The sequence below is a fragment of the Trichomycterus rosablanca genome, chromosome 20, assembly GCF_030014385.1.
Source record: "Trichomycterus rosablanca isolate fTriRos1 chromosome 20, fTriRos1.hap1, whole genome shotgun sequence".
Classification (NCBI taxonomy): Eukaryota; Metazoa; Chordata; class Actinopteri; order Siluriformes; family Trichomycteridae; genus Trichomycterus; species Trichomycterus rosablanca.
The window spans coordinates 1,681,627-1,701,692 of NC_086007.1; the positions used below are offsets into that span (position 1 = coordinate 1,681,627).

A 20,066-nucleotide genomic window follows, 5' to 3' on the forward strand; every position below is an offset into this window, starting at 1 on the left:
GCTAAGTGTGAACTATCCAACAACTCGATCCGACCGGCTTGCCGAGCGCTCGGCGACCGGATCGAGTTTTCTAGCATGTCAGATATCTGATCTGAGATGTGCGACTGGGAATGAGTGACATGTCGAACAGCCAATGAGAACGCAGGATACGGTGTGAGCGGAAACGCAGGAGAGGAGTGTAAACAGGTGGGACAGGGGGATAATATAGTTTATATCAGAATACACCGGCACACACACCTTTTACAGTATTTCTGACCTGATTGTTCTTTACAAAACATAACAACAAAACACCAACATTGCAAAAATATTTATTAAGCTCCAACTCATTAACTCATTAACTCCATCATTCTAAATAGGTATTGGTATCGGTATCGGTATCGGTATCGGCAAGTACAAAAATACATGTACTTGTACTTGTACTCGGTTGGGAAAAAAATGGTATTGATGCATCCCTAGACAAAAGTATTTGTCTTCTAATAACTAAATTCATGCATTTTAGCCACAAAAGTTGCTAACAGGAGTAAAAAATGAATGATATAAAGTAAATCATATGTTTCCAACTTTGTAGCAACAGTTTAGGGAAGGCTTTTTCCTGTTCCAGCATGACTGTCCCTCTGTGCACAAAGCAAAGCTCTATAAAGGCATGAAGAAAAGCTTGGTTTAATGAAACCAAATGGGCACAAATTCCCACATACATACAGTGTATCACAAAAGTGAGTACACCCCTCACATTTCTGCAGATATTTAAGTATATCTTTTCATGGGACAACACTGACAAAATGACACTTTGACACAATGAAAAGTAGTCTGTGTGCAGCTTATATAACAGTGTAAATTTATTCTTCCCTCAAAATAACTCAATATACAGCCATTAATGTCTAAACCACCGGCAACAAAAGTGAGTACACCCCTAAGAGACTACACCCCTAAATGTCCAAATTGAGCACTGCTTGTCATTTTCCCTCCAAAATGTCATGTGACTCGTTAGTGTTATTAGGTCTCAGGTGTGCATAGGGAGCAGGTGTGTTCAATTTAGTAGTACAGCTCTCACACTCTCTCATACTGGTCACTGAAAGTTCCAACATGGCACCTCATGGCAAAGAACTCTCTGAGGATCTTAAAAGACGAATTGTTGCGCTACATGAAGATGGCCAAGGCTACAAGAAGATTGCCAACACCCTGAAACTGAGCTGCAGCACAGTGGCCAAGATCATCCAGCGTTTTAAAAGAGCAGGGTCCACTCAGAACAGACCTCGCGTTGGTCGTCCAAAGAAGCTGAGTGCACGTGCTCAGCGTCACATCCAACTGCTGTCTTTGAAAGATAGGCACAGGAGTGCTGTCAGCATTGCTGCAGAGATTGAAAAGGTGGGGGGTCAGCCTGTCAGTGCTCAGACCATACGCCGCACACTACATCAAATTGGTCTGCATGGCTGTCACCCCAGAAGGAAGCCTCTTCTGAAGTCTCTACACAAGAAAGCCCGCAAACAGTTTGCTGAAGACATGTCAACAAAGGACATGGATTAATGGAACCATGTCCTATGGTCTGATGAGACCAAGATTAATTTGTTTGGTTCAGATGGTCTCAAGCATGTGTGGCGGCAATCAGGTGAGGAGTACAAAGATAAGTGTGTCATGCCTACAGTCAAGCATGGTGGTGGGAATGCCATGGTCTGGGGCTGCATGAGTGCAGCAGGTGTTGGGGAGTTACATTTCATTGAGGGACACATGAACTCCAATATGTACTGTGAAATACTGAAGCAGAGCATGATCCCCTCCCTCCGGAAACTGGGTCGCAGGGCAGTGTTCCAGCATGATAATGACCCCAAACACACCTCTAAGACGACCACTGCTTTATTGAAGAGGCTGAGGGTAAAGGTGATGGACTGGCCAAGCATGTCTCCAGACCTAAACCCAATAGAACATCTTTGGGGCATCCTCAAGCGGAAGGTGGAGGAGCGCAAAGTCTCGAATATCCGCCAGCTCCGTGATGTCGTCATGGAGGAGTGGAAAAGCATTCCAGTGGCAACCTGTGAAGCTCTGGTAAACTCCATGCCCAGCAGAGTTAAGGCAGTTCTGGGAAATAATGGTGGCCAAACAAAATATTGACACTTCAGGAACTTTCACTAAGGGGTGTACTCACTTTTGTTGCCGGTGGTTTAGACATTAATGGCTGTATATTGAGTTATTTTGAGGGAAGAATAAATTTACACTGTTATATAAACTGCACACAGACTACTTTTCATTGTGTCAAAGTGTCATTTTGTCAGTGTTGTCCCATGAAAAGATATACTTAAATATCTGCAGAAATGTGAGGGGTGTACTCACTTTTGTGATACACTGTACTTTAAAGTCTTGTGAGAAGCTCTGTTTTAATACGTTTGTTTTTAAAACAATGTCCGACAAGCTCACGATCAGGCGTCCGAATACTTTTGGTCATATATTGTATAATCATCAGTGTAGGACGTCTGTCTGTCTTTCATCTGTCTTCATGAAGGGATCAGCTTATACAGAGAGCTTAATTCTGCAGCTTTAATCCTATTACACATCATCAAATTAAAGCTGCCGTGTCAGAATGACACCCATATCTAATACTCAGAGACCCTTATGTTACACCAACACACGTCCACACCAGTGTGGGGCCACCAGTGACCAAACCCTGCGACCGGGAGCCAGAGGAACGTCAGACACTAAGGTAGGAGACACCATAAACACGTATCATTATTTACATCACATGTAGTGATTCCACCCTATAATCCTGGGGAGCGAGAGTGAAATTACACTAGTGCGCTATCAGCCGGTCGGGCGTCTATATACAGACATAATGCTCATCATTAGTATAAAGGGAGGTATGTGATGATGATGGTAAGACAGGAGATCGATGTTTGGATGGTAGCCCAGTGGATGAAGCTGTAGGTTACTGGCTGGAAGGTTGTGGGTTTGAACTGTTGGGCCCTAGAGCAAGGCCCTTAACCCTCTCAGCCCAGCTTATAGAAAAGCTAAAGAATTTTATCGTACTGTAGACGTATAAATGTATATATAAGACAAATAAAGGCAGTCCATTCACCTGCCTAAGATTCTTCTTCTTCTTCTTAATTATAATTTTTTATTATTATTATTTTTCTTTTATTATTATTATTATTATTATTCTTTTATTATTATTATTGTTATTATTATTAATATTATTATTTTTATTATCATCATTATTATTATTATTACCATTTTTATTATGACCCTAATTATTATTATTATCATTATTATTATTTTTCTTTTATTATTATTATTATTATTATTATTATTGTTTTATTATCATTATTATTATTATTAATATTATTACTACTATTACTATTATTATCATTATTATTATTTTTATTATTATCATTATTATTATTATTATTTTTATATTATTATAATTTTTCTTTTTATTATTATTATTATAAGTATTATTATTATTTTTATATTATTATTATTATTATTATTATTATTATTATTTTATTATTATTATTATTATTATTATTATTATTATTATTATTATTACTATTATTATTATTATTATTATTTTTATTACCATAACTATTATTATTATTATTACTATTATTATTATTATTATTATTATTACTATAACTATTATTATGGATTATGGACAACTTTGTGTCTCCAGTTCACCTCACTTGAACGTCTTTGTACTGTGGGAGGAAACCGGAGCTCCCGGAGGAAACCCACACAGACACGGGGAGAACATGCAAACTCAACACAAAAAGGACCCAGACTGCTCCACCTAGGAATCGAACCCAGGACCTCCTTCTTGCTGCTGTGCATTGATTTGGGCTTCGCCTTTCACCTTTGCACAGCCTTCAATAACGCCACGTTACACACCTGAGCTTCAGCACAACCACAGTAATAATTACATTCCTGTCTAACACACACAGAGACTTCATAGCGAGTATCCAGCCGGTGTAATTACTACTTCCACCTAAACTCACCCACACACACCACAGCTGGCCATTCAGATCTAATGCTGGTGTATAATTATGCCTATAATCTCATAATCCCGTCTGGATCTTTATCTCACCTCTCTGTACTTTACTAATCCACTTTCCTCCGCTTACATCAGCATAATCACAGCTGCTCAGTCCACCACGTGATCCACCACGCCTGCTGACCACACACACCTTCCATTAACCAACCACTCACATTTTTATGTGTATAAAAAATATGTGTATTTTATGTGTTTTTGAACTTCTTGATATCTATGATCTGTCGTTCATGATGTTGCAACATCCTCAGTTCACTAAAAGGGTTTTTTTCATTCCTCTGCTAGAAACCCAAGAGGAAGTTCAATTCTGAGAGCCCAAAAATTCATTTATTTCTTCTTTTATACACTTTATTTACAGCTTTTTCCTTTCAGACACAGGAAGTGCTATTTGTGTCCACGGGAAGCAGCAGATTTACCGTACAGATGTCCAGCTCAGAGCAGGAAGAAGATCTATCGGCCGCACAAACAGGTTCTGTACCCTACATGCCATGATGCTCAATGACTTTCATTATAAAGACAAACTAACACGATGAGTAACCAAAGCAAAGTGGAGGATTTTAAGGGCCCTTGAGTGAGGCCCTTAACCCTCAATTGCTTAGACACTATACTGTCACGGTACTCTAAGTTGCTTTGGATAAAAGCGTCTCCTAAATGCAGACAATGTAAATGTCAGGCCATATTTACACCAGTAAGAAAAAGCCCAGCGTGCCACGCCCAGGTTCCCCCTCTTTTCCTCGTAGGCCTTCATGCCTATCAGTGATAAATAGAGAAGCATTAACACAGACAAGGTTCCGAATTCCTGCAATATGATGTTACTAAGTCTGGATTTTCTTTAAAAAAACAGACGCTGAGTGGTGGGTGGATTACGTAGCGTCTTTCCTTCACTATACTTGGCTAACGTTTAGAAAATATGTAGCGCATGACCTGTTTGACGTCACACAGCTGTATCTACTATTACTCATCCAGTTCGTCCAGTTATGAACTAAAACATGTCTGATGATTGTAGCGTAGCGTGTTGTCTAGTTTTACTTAGTAACGTGCGATTGTTTGCAGTCAGCTTATTTGGCTTTATGAGGAATGTTGACGTGGAGAGGACGTTTGTCAACTATGTCTAACAAAAAAAAACATGGGCACAGTCATCTTGCTGACCATCTGGCCACTTTCTCTCATGGTTAATAATCAAAATTTTAAAACATTTTTTAGTAAAACACGCTAGCACACCAGAGCTGACATCACGAACTCGTCATTTCGATTGGCTTGTTGTTCATTCAGGGAGGATGTCGGAATGGGAATTCCTCATAACTGATGCGACTGATGGCGCCTGCACAGAGTCGAGGAATGTGTCGATCAGGGTGTGGCTCTCCGTGCACAAGGCTGATCCGCATATGAACTTGCCTCGTGCAGGTGAAAAGATGCAGTCGGGTACTGCTCACGTGTCTCAGTAGAGAGGAAGTGTAATGTACTGTAATTGGATGATTAATCTAAAAATCAGAAGACAATGCATCAATAAAATACCAAATAAATACATAAATAATCAAAATTTTAACTAAGCAAATTAAACAGGTGGCAGAAAGTGGATCAGCCGGGGTTGGTTTAACCAAGCACACATACACGTGTACTTTTTATTTTTTATTCAGTCATTGTTAAAGTAAGATGAATGTTTTATTTTCTTTATGAAATATTCAGGTTTTTTCACTAGCTGGTCAAAAACAAAACACAAGCGATTTCAAAAACTGCACCCAAGATTCTGTTTACATTTCTGGTTCTCCGTGTCAAGAAGGGTCTAAAATAGGTAAAGGTTATTTTGAGTTGTTGTAATATAATGATTGAAAAGTTGATGTCTGTTATTTGTGCAGGTCCTAAAGGTGTGATCCACGACTGGAGGAAGTTCAAACTGGAAAGCGAGGACCACGAGGGCACGCCGCAGAAACGAAGAGAGCTCCTCCGACAGATGTCTAACCCCAAAGCTAACAACGAGAACAACTGTGATAGACTTAACCGCAAGGTCAGTAGTCCTGGTCATTAAACTAATCCTGCATGTTTATTACATATATGTTTATTAGTCATATATTTTACATTATGTGCAGACTGGTTTTAATTTTTACTTGAAAACGTGATCTCATGTGGCATGATGGGAAGATCAACACCGCTGGTAACAGGAACTTCAATGGTCAGCACAAAGCCCTGCCCTGAAAGTCCGAGTCGAGTCACGAGTCAATATAGTCTACACAAAACATACTGTATATTGGAAATGTAGCTTAGAAATAAACAAATAATCTGTAAGTTCAGATAAAAAACAATAGATTAGCGACTGTATTTAGCTGTTTTACGTCGTGCCTTTACTTTCCTCTGTACCAGTTAAAAGCTTAAACTGACATTTTGTTTTCATTGCAAATCACGGCACAGCGGCCAAAATCCCAAACACATAAAAAAATCCATAATACTGCTTACCTTAGCTTCTGTTCTTCCAGATGCTATTAAATTTATAAGCGTGTGTCCCATTAGGAACAGAATCCGTTATTTTGTAAACGTGCTTATAATTAAAAACCTCCAAACTTTTCCAGGTTGTGAAGTAAAACACGGACGCCTGCAGCAGACACAAAATTAGCCACCCTGTCTGCTGGGTGGGAAAATTACCGGACCAAGTGGGTGGGGTCTTCAGACGCTGTGTTTGTGGATATAGGCATCTGTGCAGAAGTAGGAGGGTAAAGAAGGAGGGCGTGTGAGCAGCAATATACCCACCTCGATGCAATCAGTGATCCACAGCAGTGGAAGACAAAATTGACTACGCTAAATCAGGAGAGAAAATGCGGGAATGAAATAGGGAAAACAACCTTCCAGAAGAGTGGAGGCTGTTATAGTTACAAACTGGTGGGGGCTCCGGCCATATAAATGGCTATGGTGCTAATGCCTATGATGCCCAACAAGCTCATGTGGAAACTCTTGCATCAGATTAAACTTTAACACCAAGTCTTAGATATAAAAAGACACACAAACTATTTAAAACAACGTTGCTCAAGATTTCCTGTGCCACCCAACACAGATGAGCGTCCAGGAGTACGAGATGATCCGGGAGGAGGACGAGCAGTGCCTGAGACAGTACCGCAAGCAGTGCATGCAGGAGATGCACGAGCGCCTGAGCTTCGGCCCCAGGTTCAGCGCCGTGTCGGAGCTGGAGAGCGCCGAGGCGTTCCTCGAGGCCGTCGAGAAGGAGCACCGGCTCACGCTGGTCATCGTGCACATCTACGAGGACGGCGTCAAGGGCTGCGAGGGTCTCAACGGCTGCCTGGACTGCCTGGCGGCCGAGTACCCGGGCATCAAGTTCTGTCGCATACGGGCGTCCGCCACAGGGGCCGGGGAGCGCTTCTCTGATGATGTCTTACCCACCCTGCTGGTGTACAGGGCTGGAGAGATGCTGGGGAACTTCATCTGTCTCACCAAGCACCTGAACGAGGAGTTCTTCGCTACGGACGTGGAGAACTTCCTCAACGAGTACGGCCTGCTGCCGGAGAAGGAGTTCGCCGCCTGTCCCGATGATGATGGTGGAGAAGAGCTTGGGGTGGAGTGATTTCCTCAAATGTTTGGGACTGAGTGTACAGATGGGTTATGATCAATTCCCCCTTTTATCTCATTTGAATCAAACTATTACTTTAACCAAGAACAAAAGGACTGAAGTCTATTTTATATTATTCATTCATTTGTTGTCTGTTTTACCACCAATTTACCCTGGTCAGGGTTGCAGTGGGTCCAATTTATTGAGCAGAAGGCAGGAAACACCCTGTACAGGTCGCCGGTCCATCACAGGGCGCACACACACACACACACACACATCCAAAGCAACTTACAGTACTATGACAGTATAACGTCTAAGCAATTAAGGGTTAAAGGCCTTGCTCAAGGGCCCAACAGTGACAACCTGGCAGTGGTGGGATTTAAATCAGTGACCTTTTGATAACAAGTCCAGTATCTTAACTTCTAGGCCGACCGAGTTGTTCTGACCGAGTGTGTTTGGAGCACCCGGAGGAAACCCACACGAACACAGGGAGAACATGCAAACTCCACACAGGAAGGATCCTGACCGCCCGGCCGAGGAATCAAACCCCAGCCCTTCTTCGTGTGACGCAACAGTGCTTACACACTGCACCACCCTGCTGTCCTGATCTTATATCATAATCATATTTTATTACATTAGTTTTAGCCTCGCACTGGCTCCGCCCTAACAGACACCTCTGAGATACGGGCGAGTTCTATAGTCGACCAGTTTCCCCATTTTTTTCTTTCAATTTCACCTTTTCAAATCTGCATCTCAAACAAAGCGCAGTTATGCCCGGTTCACACTACATGATTTATTCCCTGATTTTCGCTCGGCGACTGGTCGGCACTAGTTTGCCGACTCGGGAGCAACTCAGCGTTTAAAACTCGGCTCTCAATCGATGTGTGTGAACTACGCAACAACTCGATCTGAGCGGCTCGGCGACCGAAGCCAGATTTCTAGCATGTCAGATATCTGGATCTGAGTTGCCCGACTGGCAATGAGTGCTATGTCGAACAGCCAATGAGAACGCAAGATACAGGGTGAGGGGAAACACAGAGGAGGAGTATAAAAAGGTGGCACAGGGGTGTAATATAGTTTATATCAGAATACATCAGCACACACACAAGTTTTACAGTATTTCTGATCTTATCGTTCTCTACAAAACACCCACGCTGCATTGCAAAAAATATTTATTAACCTCCAACTCACTATAGAACAATCCATGCTGTTCGTGTTGCCAAATCCACTCAGATTCATTTATTTTTTCTCCTTGATTTTACGCTGCACATCAGCGCACAAACTTTGATCGCTCGTTACTTGTTGACGTGCATTTTTGGACGTGGTATCATTAAACCCCTCGTCACCTCTCACGTTTGTTTTCGTGTTTGGGAGAGCAGAGAAGCTCACCTGCGATTCCAGTTGGTGATAGATGGTGTAGTGTGTGACCCCCTATCACCCATCAGCTCAATCTGCATGATTAGCTACATCTTTAATAAGTTTAGTTGATTGTTAGCTTTAATTAGTAGTAGTAGAAGTAGTAGAATTGCAATGTAAGTAGCACCTCTGTATCCGACCCTCATTACTGTATCAGCTGTAACTATGAGAAATAAACGACTGTATGTCTGAAACAGGCAGAGAGCTCAATTAGAACCCCAGCGCTTCAGCTATAATAAAGAGATGAACTCAGTGAAACGTATCTGGCATCGTTTGTGTAACTGATGTGGGTGGACATCATGTATTATTGTTGATTATTGTTATTACGCTGTTTAATGGAAACACGCACCAGTTCCTAAAGTAAGACAACTACCGGTATCAGCTGAGAACTGCAATAAAAGTATTATTATTTAATTATTATTAACCCTTTAATGGTCTCACCAAGAAAATAATGTTTAAAAAAATATTTCTTTGCATATTTTAGTTTCTTGGGTTTATTTGTTTGTTTATTAGGATTTTAACATCATGTTTCACACTGTGGTTACATTCATGACAGGAACGGTAGTTACTCATTACACAGGTTTATATCAAACACAGTCCTGGACAATTTAGTATCTCCAATTCACCTCACTTGCACGTCTTTGGACTGTGGGAGGAAACCGGAGCCCCCGGAGAAAACCCACGCGAACACGGGGAGAACATGCAAACTCCACACAGAAAGGACCCGGACCGCCCCACCTTGGGATCCAACCCAGGACCTTCTTGCTGTGAGGTGACAGTGCTACCCACTTAGCCACCGTGTCGCCCTTTAGTTTTTTGGGAGTGTACCAACAACACAAGTTCTCTGTACAAACCCACGCACACGTGTCCGAGGAGGAACGCGGCAGCCTGCTTGGCCGGCGTGGGTTTCGAGTGGAGAAAATCAACAAAAACTCAAGCGAAATGTCAACAATTCATCATTTCATTCTGTATACAAAGAACCGTGTGAATGTCCTGGTGTTTATTCATTCAGATAGAGCAGAGAAGCAGCTGTGGCCAGAAGAGCGACTGCAGCTGCCGCCGCCATACCTGGAAAACACAGAAACGAGAGGAAACGGAGAGTCAGGGTGGAAAAATATGCATCACTGATAACATTTATAAACATGAACTTTCTTCTCGTGATGATTCGCTTCCTAAAAGTGGCTCTGAGAGAAGCCTGAACCGAACATCAAACAACCTGGAGCGCTCATGGATAAACAGGAGGAGGTTCCTGCAGTCCACCAAGCACACAGAAGTGATGGGGGGACAGCGCACCCTTCAGTACAACATTTTAATAACATAAATAAAAAAACAGCAAAGCAGAAAGCTATAAACTGTCTACCAAACTTCGTTCATACTTTATTGATCTGCTTTATTGATTTATAAAACCGTATTTAAGCACCCTATCCCACCAACGCTGAGATCCGAAGATCCTGGGTTTGAATCTCAGCATCTCAGTGATGCTGTTGGCCGGTCGGGCCTCTGCATGGACATATTCAGCTGTGTCTGAGGGAGGTGGCTGAACTACCTAGCTATTCACAGCTCTTTTTGATCATAATATCTCTGTATCTTGAAATGGTTCCATTCAGGCTTCCTAGAACCTTGGTGCAATTTTATTGGAACCAAGGATGCGTCATTAACGAAGGGAGTTGCAGCAACATCGTTCCTTTGTCTCTCCTCTTGACACGCCCATGGATGTTGTAACGGTTTGTGCTGAAAAAAACTTCTATTCTTTGGTTTTAGCTGGGAACAAACGTCCCTGGTTCAAAATAAGGTGTGGGAACTGGAACGGAACCCGTTCCCCGTTGGTCGAAAAGTGTTATAAGTGCCGATCCGAGCCCGGATAAAAATATGAGGGTTGTATCAGTAAGGGTAATAGACTGTGCCAAATCAAAACTGTGCCAAATCAAATATACAGAGCAGAGTGATCCTCCTAAATACAGTAACTGCTAAAAAAATAAAGAGAACTCGTCGCCCTTGGTAGAGCTGATGAGTCCATGGTATTTATCTTAGCGCCCCTCAGTAGCCAATATAATGACCGCTTGCCATTAAAGTGAGTTACAATTACTAACAGCCATACAGGTAAGTCTGATCAGATCATTCTATTAAACCGCATCTATTAATTATAGAAGATGTAAAAGCTCTGACTGTCAGTCACAAAAAAGTGACACACAGCATCAACCGCTATAAACTGACGATGTTTTACAGCAGCCGTCCCCAACCTTTTTTTGCGCCAGGGACCGGTTTCATATAAGATATAATTTCACGGACTGGCGGGGGCGAGAGGATTTAAAATACAATAACAATACTGCTCACAGATGAGCTTTTTTTCGCTGCAACGAGACGCTGCTCCCACCTAGGGGTGATTGGAGACAATAACACCCGAGGTGTGTTGGAAATCCTTTCTGTGCAGCCCGGTAATAAATGGCGCACAGACCGGTACCGGTCCACGTCCTGGTGGTTGGGGACCACTGTTTTCATACACCCCAAAATCTCTTGTGGTTTTTATGTTCAAAAGATTTTCATGATCTCTGAAGTGTACCGAAATGTACAAACAAACAATACAACATCCAGTGAGCGGCAGTTCTGGTGGCAAAAAACACCTAGGTGATAAAAGAAGTCGGAGAAAAATCGGCAAACTGGTTCAAGCCAAAAATATCACAACAGATTCTATGCCAGAAAAAACTTGCTTTCTGATGCGACATGAAGACGGTTGGGTCAGAATTCCATGTAGCATGAAATTATCAAGCCAGAACACTAAACGATCACAGTGTGTAACAGCATGGTGCAAAAGTATTGCGACACGGCTCAAGTGTGACATCGTTTTAGGGAAAATCTCTAAGACTAACTTGTGTCGTAACTCCGCTGCTATGTTTTCCAGTTTGGATCGGATCGGACTACTCATTCTTGAGCGCTTACTCATTAGGAACTGAAATGTATTTCCGGACCCAGACAGCGATGTCACCGTGATTACTAAGTAAATAGTAGAAAACGTACCAGCGTACTGGGTGACCGTCTGTTTGGGTGACGCTTCAGTAGAGGATGTGTCGTAACTGGCTGCATCATCATGACCATCCTCCTCTTCCATTACTGAGCAAGAGGCTGAAACACACACACACATACTATTACAACCATATCTTTGTGTATACACACTGTTTCTGTGCATTCGTCATGACTGTAATACATTTTTCATTGCAAATCGTATAATCAGCTAAAGAACTTGAATGAAAAGTGCAATCTTTGGGGGGTGCGCGGGTGGCACAGAGGTAAAGCACCAGTGCTGGCATCTCATTCTTGCCCGGGTGCTACACCGTCAATGATCGTCTCGTCCGAGGGTGGCAGTGCATGATCGCTGGCGCTGCACAGAGACGGGGGATAATGGAGATCGGTGCGTGACTCTCCATACAGGATACTGATCTCCATATAAACCCACCTAGTGCAGGTGAAAAGAAGCGGTCAGCTAGCGCACATGTATCAGATGTGAGAAGGGGTCTGCAGCAGTAGAAGGAAATACGATCGGGTAATTGGATATGACTAAATTTGAAGAAAATTTGGCAAAAAAAAAAGAAAAAAAAAGGATTCTTCATTTCAGTCTCTGTGATGCCACCAGTCTGACTGTGTTTTAAGGCAGTAGGGCTGGACTGGAAATGACCGCTTCTTGACTGGAGTCAATGAAACAGCGCCTCCTATTGTCTGCTCAAGGCGCCAGCAGTTCAATAATTGCAAATAAATCATTGAATATATATGGAACTTAAATAGACAAACTGGAATAACGACAGCCTATCCATAAACTACACTACATGGACAAAAGTATTGGGACGTCCCTTCTAATTTTTGAATGTATGTGTTTCAGCCACAACAGTTGCTAACAGGTGGAATAAATCAATAATATAAAGGAAATTAAATGCTGCCAACATTGCAGCAACAGTTTAGGGAAGGCCCAAAGCAAGACTTGCACAGAGCCCTAACCTCAGCCCCACTTAACAGCTCTGGAATGAACCAGAATACCTACTGAGGTTTCACAGACATACAGACATAGAGATCGCTCTGTTTTAATAGTACATGTTTTTGAAACAGGGCATAAAACAAGCTCATGGTCAGGTGTCCAAATACTTTTGGTCATATACTGTATGTAAGCATTTTAATACCAATACAGGTAGCATCTGTGACGTATTGATACTGTACTGTGTATAACACTGTATTACTCTGAGCCTCCACGCTCATGTCCACGTCCCCCTCCGAGAAATCGCAGCCCAGCATCTCCTTCAGACGCTCGGCCACGTCCGCGGCGCCCTCGTCCGGAAACACGTAATCACACACGCTCAGGCCGGGGCCGGACAGGGGCGCGAACACTCGCCGGGGAAGATCCTGCTGCCCAGAGCCCAGACCTGCTGACATGGACATGAAATGAAGTATATCGGTGGTTTAATTAAGTGCACACGGTCTGGAACTTTCCACACAACACAATGAATTATATATTATTAATGATAATATAAACATTGCTGAACAAGAGTTCCTCATCTGCTCTTCAGTTTCAGACCCAGGTCATGAGATGGAGGCAATCCTTAGCGTCGAAATTAAGATTTTAAGTGCTGGTGGCGCCGCCTAGCGTCTGTTTTAAACTCCCCAGCTTACTGAGCTCATGAAGCATTGCATAAAATACTGTACAATAAAACATTTATACATTTACATTTAAGGCATTTAGCAAACGCTTTTACTCAACTGTGACTAAATACAACTTGAGCAATTGAGAGGTAAGGTTGCCTGGCAGTGGTGGGGGTTGAACTGGCAACCTTGTGATTACTAATCCGGCAATGTAACCACTGGGGTGGCATGGTCGCCTCACAGCAAGAAGGTCCTGGGTTCGATTCCCAGGTGGAGTGGTCCGGGTCCTTTCTGTGTGGAGTTTGCATGTTCTCCACGTCTGTGTGGGTTTCCTACAGGAGTGCCGGTTTCCTCCCACAGTCCAAACATTTAAAACTTGAACTGATGAATCTTGTGTAACCTGTAATTATCTGTCCTGTACAGCAAAGTGTGTAAAACATGACGTTAAAATACTAATTAATAAATAACAACCATGATAAATAGAATCACTTCCACCTGGAGCGAATTAACAGTGTTAAAAGGAACCGACACGTCAATCATCTGCCCCTCCATGCCCCCTCTGCTGGCCATATTTGAGAAGGCAGAAGGACATGATTCTGTAACTGAGCCCGCCGCTGCTCACCACGGCTCTGTATTCAGGTCCTGAAGCTCTGATTTAATGTATGAAGAGTTCAATCTGACCTGCTTAAATACTGAAACGTATTTAGATATGATGATGATAATTAAAACGTATTAGTTACCTCCGTCGTTCATCTGTAGATCCTCCAGAAGCATCTCCACTCGGCTGCACACCGTGTTCACGGCGTCCCTCTTGATGGCCTATAAAGTCAAACACAACACACATCAGCAACAGTTTCAATTTGCCGCTTTGTTCAACTTCGTCAAAGTGCGAATATGAGACGAATCTGCATTTGTGTGGAATAAACATCAAAACCAGTCTGAAAGCGCCACGTGTAACTGTGTTTATCTGGATTTTCCTCCCTGTTTCACTTTTAAACTTGTGTTACAGCTCCAGCTTCTGAGAAATGGTGAGAATCAGAATCAGCTTCTCCCAGAGTCTAAAACGCTTCTGGTTGAAAATAAAGCTTAACGTGGTTTAATGTACTAAAAGAAGGAGACAGGAGCACTAAACTTCTCTTCATTATTACTGCTCATAAGTTCCTCCACTAATCACATTCCTCACTCGCTGTTTTACTACAATAAGTCACGCAAAGTTTTGTTCATACGGCCTGAGCCGCTTTTACCGCCTCGTATCAGACAGTCTGTCTCATTAGAGGAGCTTTAAAAAGGTCGGCGGCAAACTGGGCAGGGTTAGAACTAGAAAGCGCTCTTTGACCTGTAATGCCAGCCACTGCCTCCTGGTCTCAAGTACTGTCACGAGGGGTTTTAGGAAGCCTACAGAGTCCAATAAACTGCCCCCTCCTTACCCCAGAGACCAGGGCCAAATAGTATGCTCTTTTGGACTAAACCCTACAATCTTCTAAAGATAAAGCAAACATTTAACACCTAACACACTGTTCAGCATGAACTATTGATCTCAGGTTCACCTTCAGCTGAATGCTGGCTTTTATTACCAATGATCTGAATTTTAAATCACTCTAGTCGTGGCCAGTTATAACCCATATCTCTCTCTCATCGCTAACGTGGCCCCAATCATCAATCTAGGGGGGGCGAGACTGTCACACACCACCTTGTGCAGTTATTCGCTTCTTTTCACCAGCACCAGCAACGAGGAATCCTGATTCAGTCACTGATCCTGAGATTCGAACTTAAGAACTTGAGATCTCAGCACTGGTGAGCTGTTTTACCACTGTGGCACCTGAGCGCCCCCTGTTGACAATCTTTATATGAAGAATCTGATTGCCTGAGGTGTCGTCCTGCTCACCTGTTTGGCGTGACCGCTTTTGGGTTTGTTGGTGTGAATGAAAGCTCTACAGTGAACCGTTCCTCTCACGCTCAGTGATCCGCTGCACTCCAGCAGCACCGCGGTGCACCTCTGCTCTGCATCTGGATCCTCCTAATGCACACACACACACACACACACACACAAAATTAGATTTTGATCTCCAAGTCAAGTTATTTCTGATTTGCGATTGTGAATGCGCTGCTGCTTTTACAAACCCTGATCTGATCAAGGAGATCCGGATCCCCACACGACCTCCCGACACGTCCCGGAGCAGTCTCAGTGACCACGTAGCACAGCGGCACAGAAAATAGACCCCGTCCAACCTTCCCTCCCTCAGACACGGCCAATTGTATTTTTGTGGACGAGCTCAACAGTGGTCTGCTGGCATGTTTGACCTCTCTTTGCACCCAATTTTGACAAGCTACCCCTGTCTGCTGCACAAGTATGGCCAAGAGAGCCTCAGCACGTACTGAGGACCATGTTACTACATCTGTATTCGTCTGGTGTTCGTGCTGTTGCCTCGATACGACAGTAGGAGTCACTGTTGAGCAGTGAGGAGCTGATTCAGCCAGCCTTCCCTCCCTCAGACACCGCCAATAGTCTGTTTTTTACTCACCACTGAGACGAGGATCTGTGCCCGGAGCGTCTGCTGCTGGCTCGTCTTCTGCGTCTTTTTCTACAAGCAATCAAACACAGAAATTATGTTAGAAAGAAGCGCTAAACAACTGCCAGCAACTCACCCCATAAAATAAATAAATAAATAAATACATAAAAATACTAACCGGTCCTGATAGAAGCTCGGATTCGTCTGATACTGGTCTGCCGTTTATGAGACACAGAGCAGAGTCCATCTGTTTCGCCCAGCTTCTCAGTCCATTCTGTATAAAACACACCAACATCAGTACACCTCCCCCCTCAGACACAGCCAATCGTGTAAGTATACAGACGCCAGTCAAATGACTATACGGCCGCAGAGAAGTTACCAGCTGAATTGTGCATAACTGTACTGATAACCTTTAGTGCCATCTGCTGGTGAAGCGACAGACTTACCTTTATGCACATGTCCAGGTTTTGCGAGGTGACCGGGATCTGCAGGTCCAGCTTCACAGAGCAGGTGATGACGGGCCACAGGGACGAGACGCCGCTCTGATACTTCCAGTCTGCAGGTTTCGCTGTGCACTGGAGGGAATTTCAGATGCGTATTAGTGATGCATCTTTAAATCGAGCAGGAAATAAAACTACAGTAGAGTTAGAATTAGTACTGGTGTCCACATAATTTTAGCAAATTTCCTTATATGGCTGTGTAGGAATGTTACTCTCGTACCTTTGGATCTTTAACATCAAACGTTTTGCAGACAGCTCTGGGTGCATCGAGTTAAGGAGACTTCACAGCAATAGAGTTCAGACAACTAAATAAAACAATGATTCAACATTTCAGATTACAAAAAATTTAAGTTAGAGGAGGAAGCCTGGGCGTGCGAGTGGGTTTTCCTGTCATCGCTTAACCGTGAGGACGTTCCTGGACCTTGTTGGCTCTTACGCAGCACCCTGGCACAGCTTTTTTTATCCACTTCTTTATTTAATTACTCTATTAAACTCTATTAAAGGCTCCTTGATGCTTTGAAGGATACTTCCGTGTTTTGGAGCAGATGTGCAGCGTGACCCGCTCGGTCACGTCATCCTCACTCAGATCCCACAGCCGGCTCTTAGATATGGATTTATCCACAGCGAAGACGAGCTAATGAGAGAAATAAAATAAAATAACATTAAATAAAAACACCGTTTTAGAATGTAGCTATTAAATACAATGATTTACATTTCCTTTTTCCAGCCGGGATTGTGAATAAATAAGGCAGTGGTAGCTCAGTGGTTAAGGTACTGGACTAGTAATCAGAATCAGTAATCAGTAGCTCATTAGGTTGCTTGTTGCTCTGCAGAAGTAGATTAGATCAGTGCATGAGGAGACAAAGGAGCCGAGCCTGGTTCCTGGGTTCTATCGTTGTTTTTATTTCATTTTCAGAAGGTTGTAGGAGCTGCAGGATGAATGTGGTATCAAACAGAGCTAGCTTTAATGTGCATTGACCACATCTAGCAGCCAAAATGCTTTATTATGGCCAACGATGGATCCTAAACTGAATTCCTGTTACACTGTCCAATATATCCATTATTCATTATGGAAGAATAAAATGTTTAACACAAAATCTGAGCCGTTTTATCAGGATTAAAAGCAGCGGCTCCTGACTGTAATTAAACACTCACTCTTTTTAGCGTGTTCTGGGCCTCTTTCGATGTCTCAGGAGGGGCGACGAGGAACAATCCGAGAACGCTCACGCCTCCCGGTAACATCCGGGACACCTACACGGTCACAGAGCAGAACAACATAAATCACGATTAGCTGCCACTCGGACATTTGGTTTTAGTTTCCGCTCACAGGTACCGCACCTGTCTGGCATGCTCTGCAACCCACTCCACATCAATACTGTCCAGGGAGGTCAGCTGTCTCCGGCCCTCCGCGTTCCCCTCGTTTTCTCGGTGAGGTGTCGGCACAGCCAGAACCACAAAGTCCCTCTGTGTTGAAGACTAAAAATATAAGCACGATATTATGAGGTGGAGGATTACACACAATCTACTTTTATCACAAGAAATGTCACCGTTATTGTTTTTTCTGGCTGTGTCAAACATTTCACGTATATTTCTGGTAACTAAATATTTTATAACTTCTTTAAAACAGACCAAAAAGATTTGTGGTGGGTCCAGAGCCGCCAGAAAACACTGGGTTTACACAGAGTACACGTAGGGTCAAACAGCCTTCATTTATGGATACCCTTCCATTAGGAATCTTTAAAAGGGCTCACAGTGGAAATCGTAAACAAAGTTTTCTTACCTGACCGATGAACAGTCCAGTCTCACATGATCCCGAAGCTGTTGAGAAGTTAGTCAGGTACTTTTCCACACTCTCCTCAACGATGTAGCCTCGTCCCATTCTGCAGAAACAACACAGTGCATCGTTACACACTGCTAATTGTTTGAATTATCAAGACTGCTCCACTTACACTTTCCTGAGAATAATCTGGTTGCATCCTCCCAATTCCTCATTAGTGATTATGATTGACTAAAGCTGGTGACCTTTCTATATAAATTGACCTACTCAGCCTATTAAAATGCACACTGTACAGTTGTGTCTTTGTGGTAAGTACTAAAAGAAAAACCAAACCATCATCCCATACCACGAGAAATTCTTAGGTCAAAATATAACATGTAATCAAAGAAGCACTTAAACAGATCTGACATGAATTAAAGGCTGATACAGTCCACAAACCTTTCTGAACAGCAGCACGGCAATATGAAGCTTGCTGGACTGCAAACAGGATGCTATCACGTGTCCCTTTACAAGTTGTAGAATGCGGGAACTCAGAGCAGCTGTCATGATAAGATAGAGAAACTAGTGATGAAAGAGATCACTGGAGATGCATTCATTCATTCATTGTCTGTTCTAGCACAGCTTTATCCTGGTCAGGGTCGCGTAAGATTCAATTAACTGGGCAAAAGGCAGGAAGCATCCTCGGCATTTGGGTCAAAACAGCGACGGGTAAACAGCGTGTATGGATTATATATTAATTGTCTCTCTTCACCACTGCTTTATCCTAGTCAGGGTCGCGGTGGGCCCGATTCTCTGGGGGAAAGGCAGGAAACACCCTGGACAGGTCGCCAGTCCATCACAGGGCAAACACACATACACACAGTGCAATTTTAGCAGCTCCGATCAACCTGGTTGCATGTGTTTGGACTGTGGGAGGAAAACGGAGCACCAGGACGCACCCGCCCTGGCATATGGATTAGGGTTAACAGTCACAGTGCTTCATACAGTACTGCAGTCAGTGGATATTGGTCTGTGATTTGTGTTTAACTAGTGGAACTGTAAATAATCAGGTGATAAAATGCAGCTAAGATCTTCCTCTAACGTTTGAGAGCATCGGTTCATCTGCTGCTTCATTACACGGACGTGTTAAAGAGTCAGTGCAAAAGTGTGCGGAATACCGTGATACCGAGATGATTTTGAACATATTGTTAAGTTATTAGTTTTTAGAACTGATTGACATCTATGGCAACCAGGCTGTATGTTCACGTATGTTCAAAAAGCACATAAAATAGTATAAAATGCAAACTAAACATTAAAACCTTTATACTAACCTGGTTTTAATTATCTAACTTCCAGTGTGTAGAATAAGCAGCCGAGGCATGGAGTTTCAGCTAGGCAGGTGGTTCAATCCTAAATTCTAAATTACTTCCTAATAAGTGCGCTATATTCTTCTAAAAATCAGTGCGCATGTACACTATGAAGGGCACTACTCTAGGAAATATGTAGTTGGTTTGAAATACGGCCTGGTGCGATGTGTCGCTCGGTAAATTACACGTCATCCAAAGAAAAAATCTGATTGGACAGCTGGACAAACGATTCATTGAAGTAAGTCGATTCATTCGGTTCAGTGCGCTTTGATTCAAATGATTCAAATCCCGAGCTGAACTGATTCGTT

General features: G+C 43.0%; 2 protein-coding genes across 4 annotated transcripts; one reads left to right on the top strand and one right to left on the bottom strand.

The window, feature by feature from the left end:
- The first annotated feature begins 1,052 nt into the window (after positions 1 to 1,052).
- On the top strand, positions 1,053 to 7,601 carry pdca (phosducin a). Of its 2 annotated transcripts, none has more exons than XM_063016249.1 (3): positions 1,053 to 1,065; positions 5,890 to 6,038; positions 7,077 to 7,601. In XM_063016249.1, exons 2-3 carry the CDS (start codon positions 5,985 to 5,987, stop codon positions 7,599 to 7,601), a joined length of 579 nt encoding a protein of 192 aa, XP_062872319.1. In that variant the 5' UTR covers positions 1,053 to 1,065; positions 5,890 to 5,984. The 2 variants fall into 2 exon arrangements, with proteins under 2 accessions (XP_062872319.1, XP_062872318.1); XM_063016248.1 differs by lacking the exon at positions 1,053 to 1,065 and adding an exon at positions 4,457 to 4,502.
- Positions 7,602 to 9,491: 1,890 nt separating this feature from the next.
- odr4 (odr-4 GPCR localization factor homolog) lies at positions 9,492 to 19,800 on the bottom strand. Of its 2 annotated transcripts, none has more exons than XM_063017004.1 (15): positions 19,723 to 19,800; positions 18,851 to 18,951; positions 18,416 to 18,515; positions 17,974 to 18,111; positions 17,791 to 17,886; positions 17,163 to 17,269; positions 16,856 to 16,892; positions 16,582 to 16,710; positions 16,314 to 16,409; positions 16,148 to 16,207; positions 15,511 to 15,642; positions 14,366 to 14,444; positions 13,226 to 13,408; positions 12,018 to 12,122; positions 9,492 to 10,070 (listed from the first exon to the last, which is right to left on the bottom strand). In XM_063017004.1, exons 3-15 carry the CDS (start codon positions 18,512 to 18,514, stop codon positions 10,003 to 10,005), a joined length of 1,329 nt encoding a protein of 442 aa, XP_062873074.1. In that variant the 5' UTR covers position 18,515; positions 18,851 to 18,951; positions 19,723 to 19,800; the 3' UTR covers positions 9,492 to 10,002. The 2 variants fall into 2 exon arrangements, with proteins under 2 accessions (XP_062873074.1, XP_062873073.1); XM_063017003.1 differs by having other exon boundaries at positions 13,226 to 13,411.
- Between the last annotated feature and the right edge of the window lie 266 nt (positions 19,801 to 20,066).

What these genes read in the sequence shown, in the direction of transcription:
- odr4 (XM_063017003.1), bottom strand. Translation starts at nt 18,514, where the DNA reads ATGGGACGAGGCTACATCGTTGAGGAGAGTGTGGAAAAGTACCTGACT. An exon ending in TTGCAGAGCATGCCAGACAG is followed by an intron (nt 17,887 to 17,973) that starts GTGCGGTACCTG and finishes GTGACCGTGTAG; the next exon opens with GTGTCCCGGATGTTACCGGG. An exon ending in AAAGCGGTCACGCCAAACAG is followed by an intron (nt 14,445 to 15,510) that starts GTGAGCAGGACG and finishes TTGACTTTATAG; the next exon opens with GCCATCAAGAGGGACGCCGT.
- pdca (XM_063016248.1), top strand. Translation starts at nt 4,457, where the DNA reads ATGTCCAGCTCAGAGCAGGAAGAAGATCTATCGGCCGCACAAACAG. An exon ending in TCTATCGGCCGCACAAACAG is followed by an intron (nt 4,503 to 5,889) that starts GTTCTGTACCCT and finishes TTATTTGTGCAG; the next exon opens with GTCCTAAAGGTGTGATCCAC. An exon ending in GTGATAGACTTAACCGCAAG is followed by an intron (nt 6,039 to 7,076) that starts GTCAGTAGTCCT and finishes CACCCAACACAG; the next exon opens with ATGAGCGTCCAGGAGTACGA.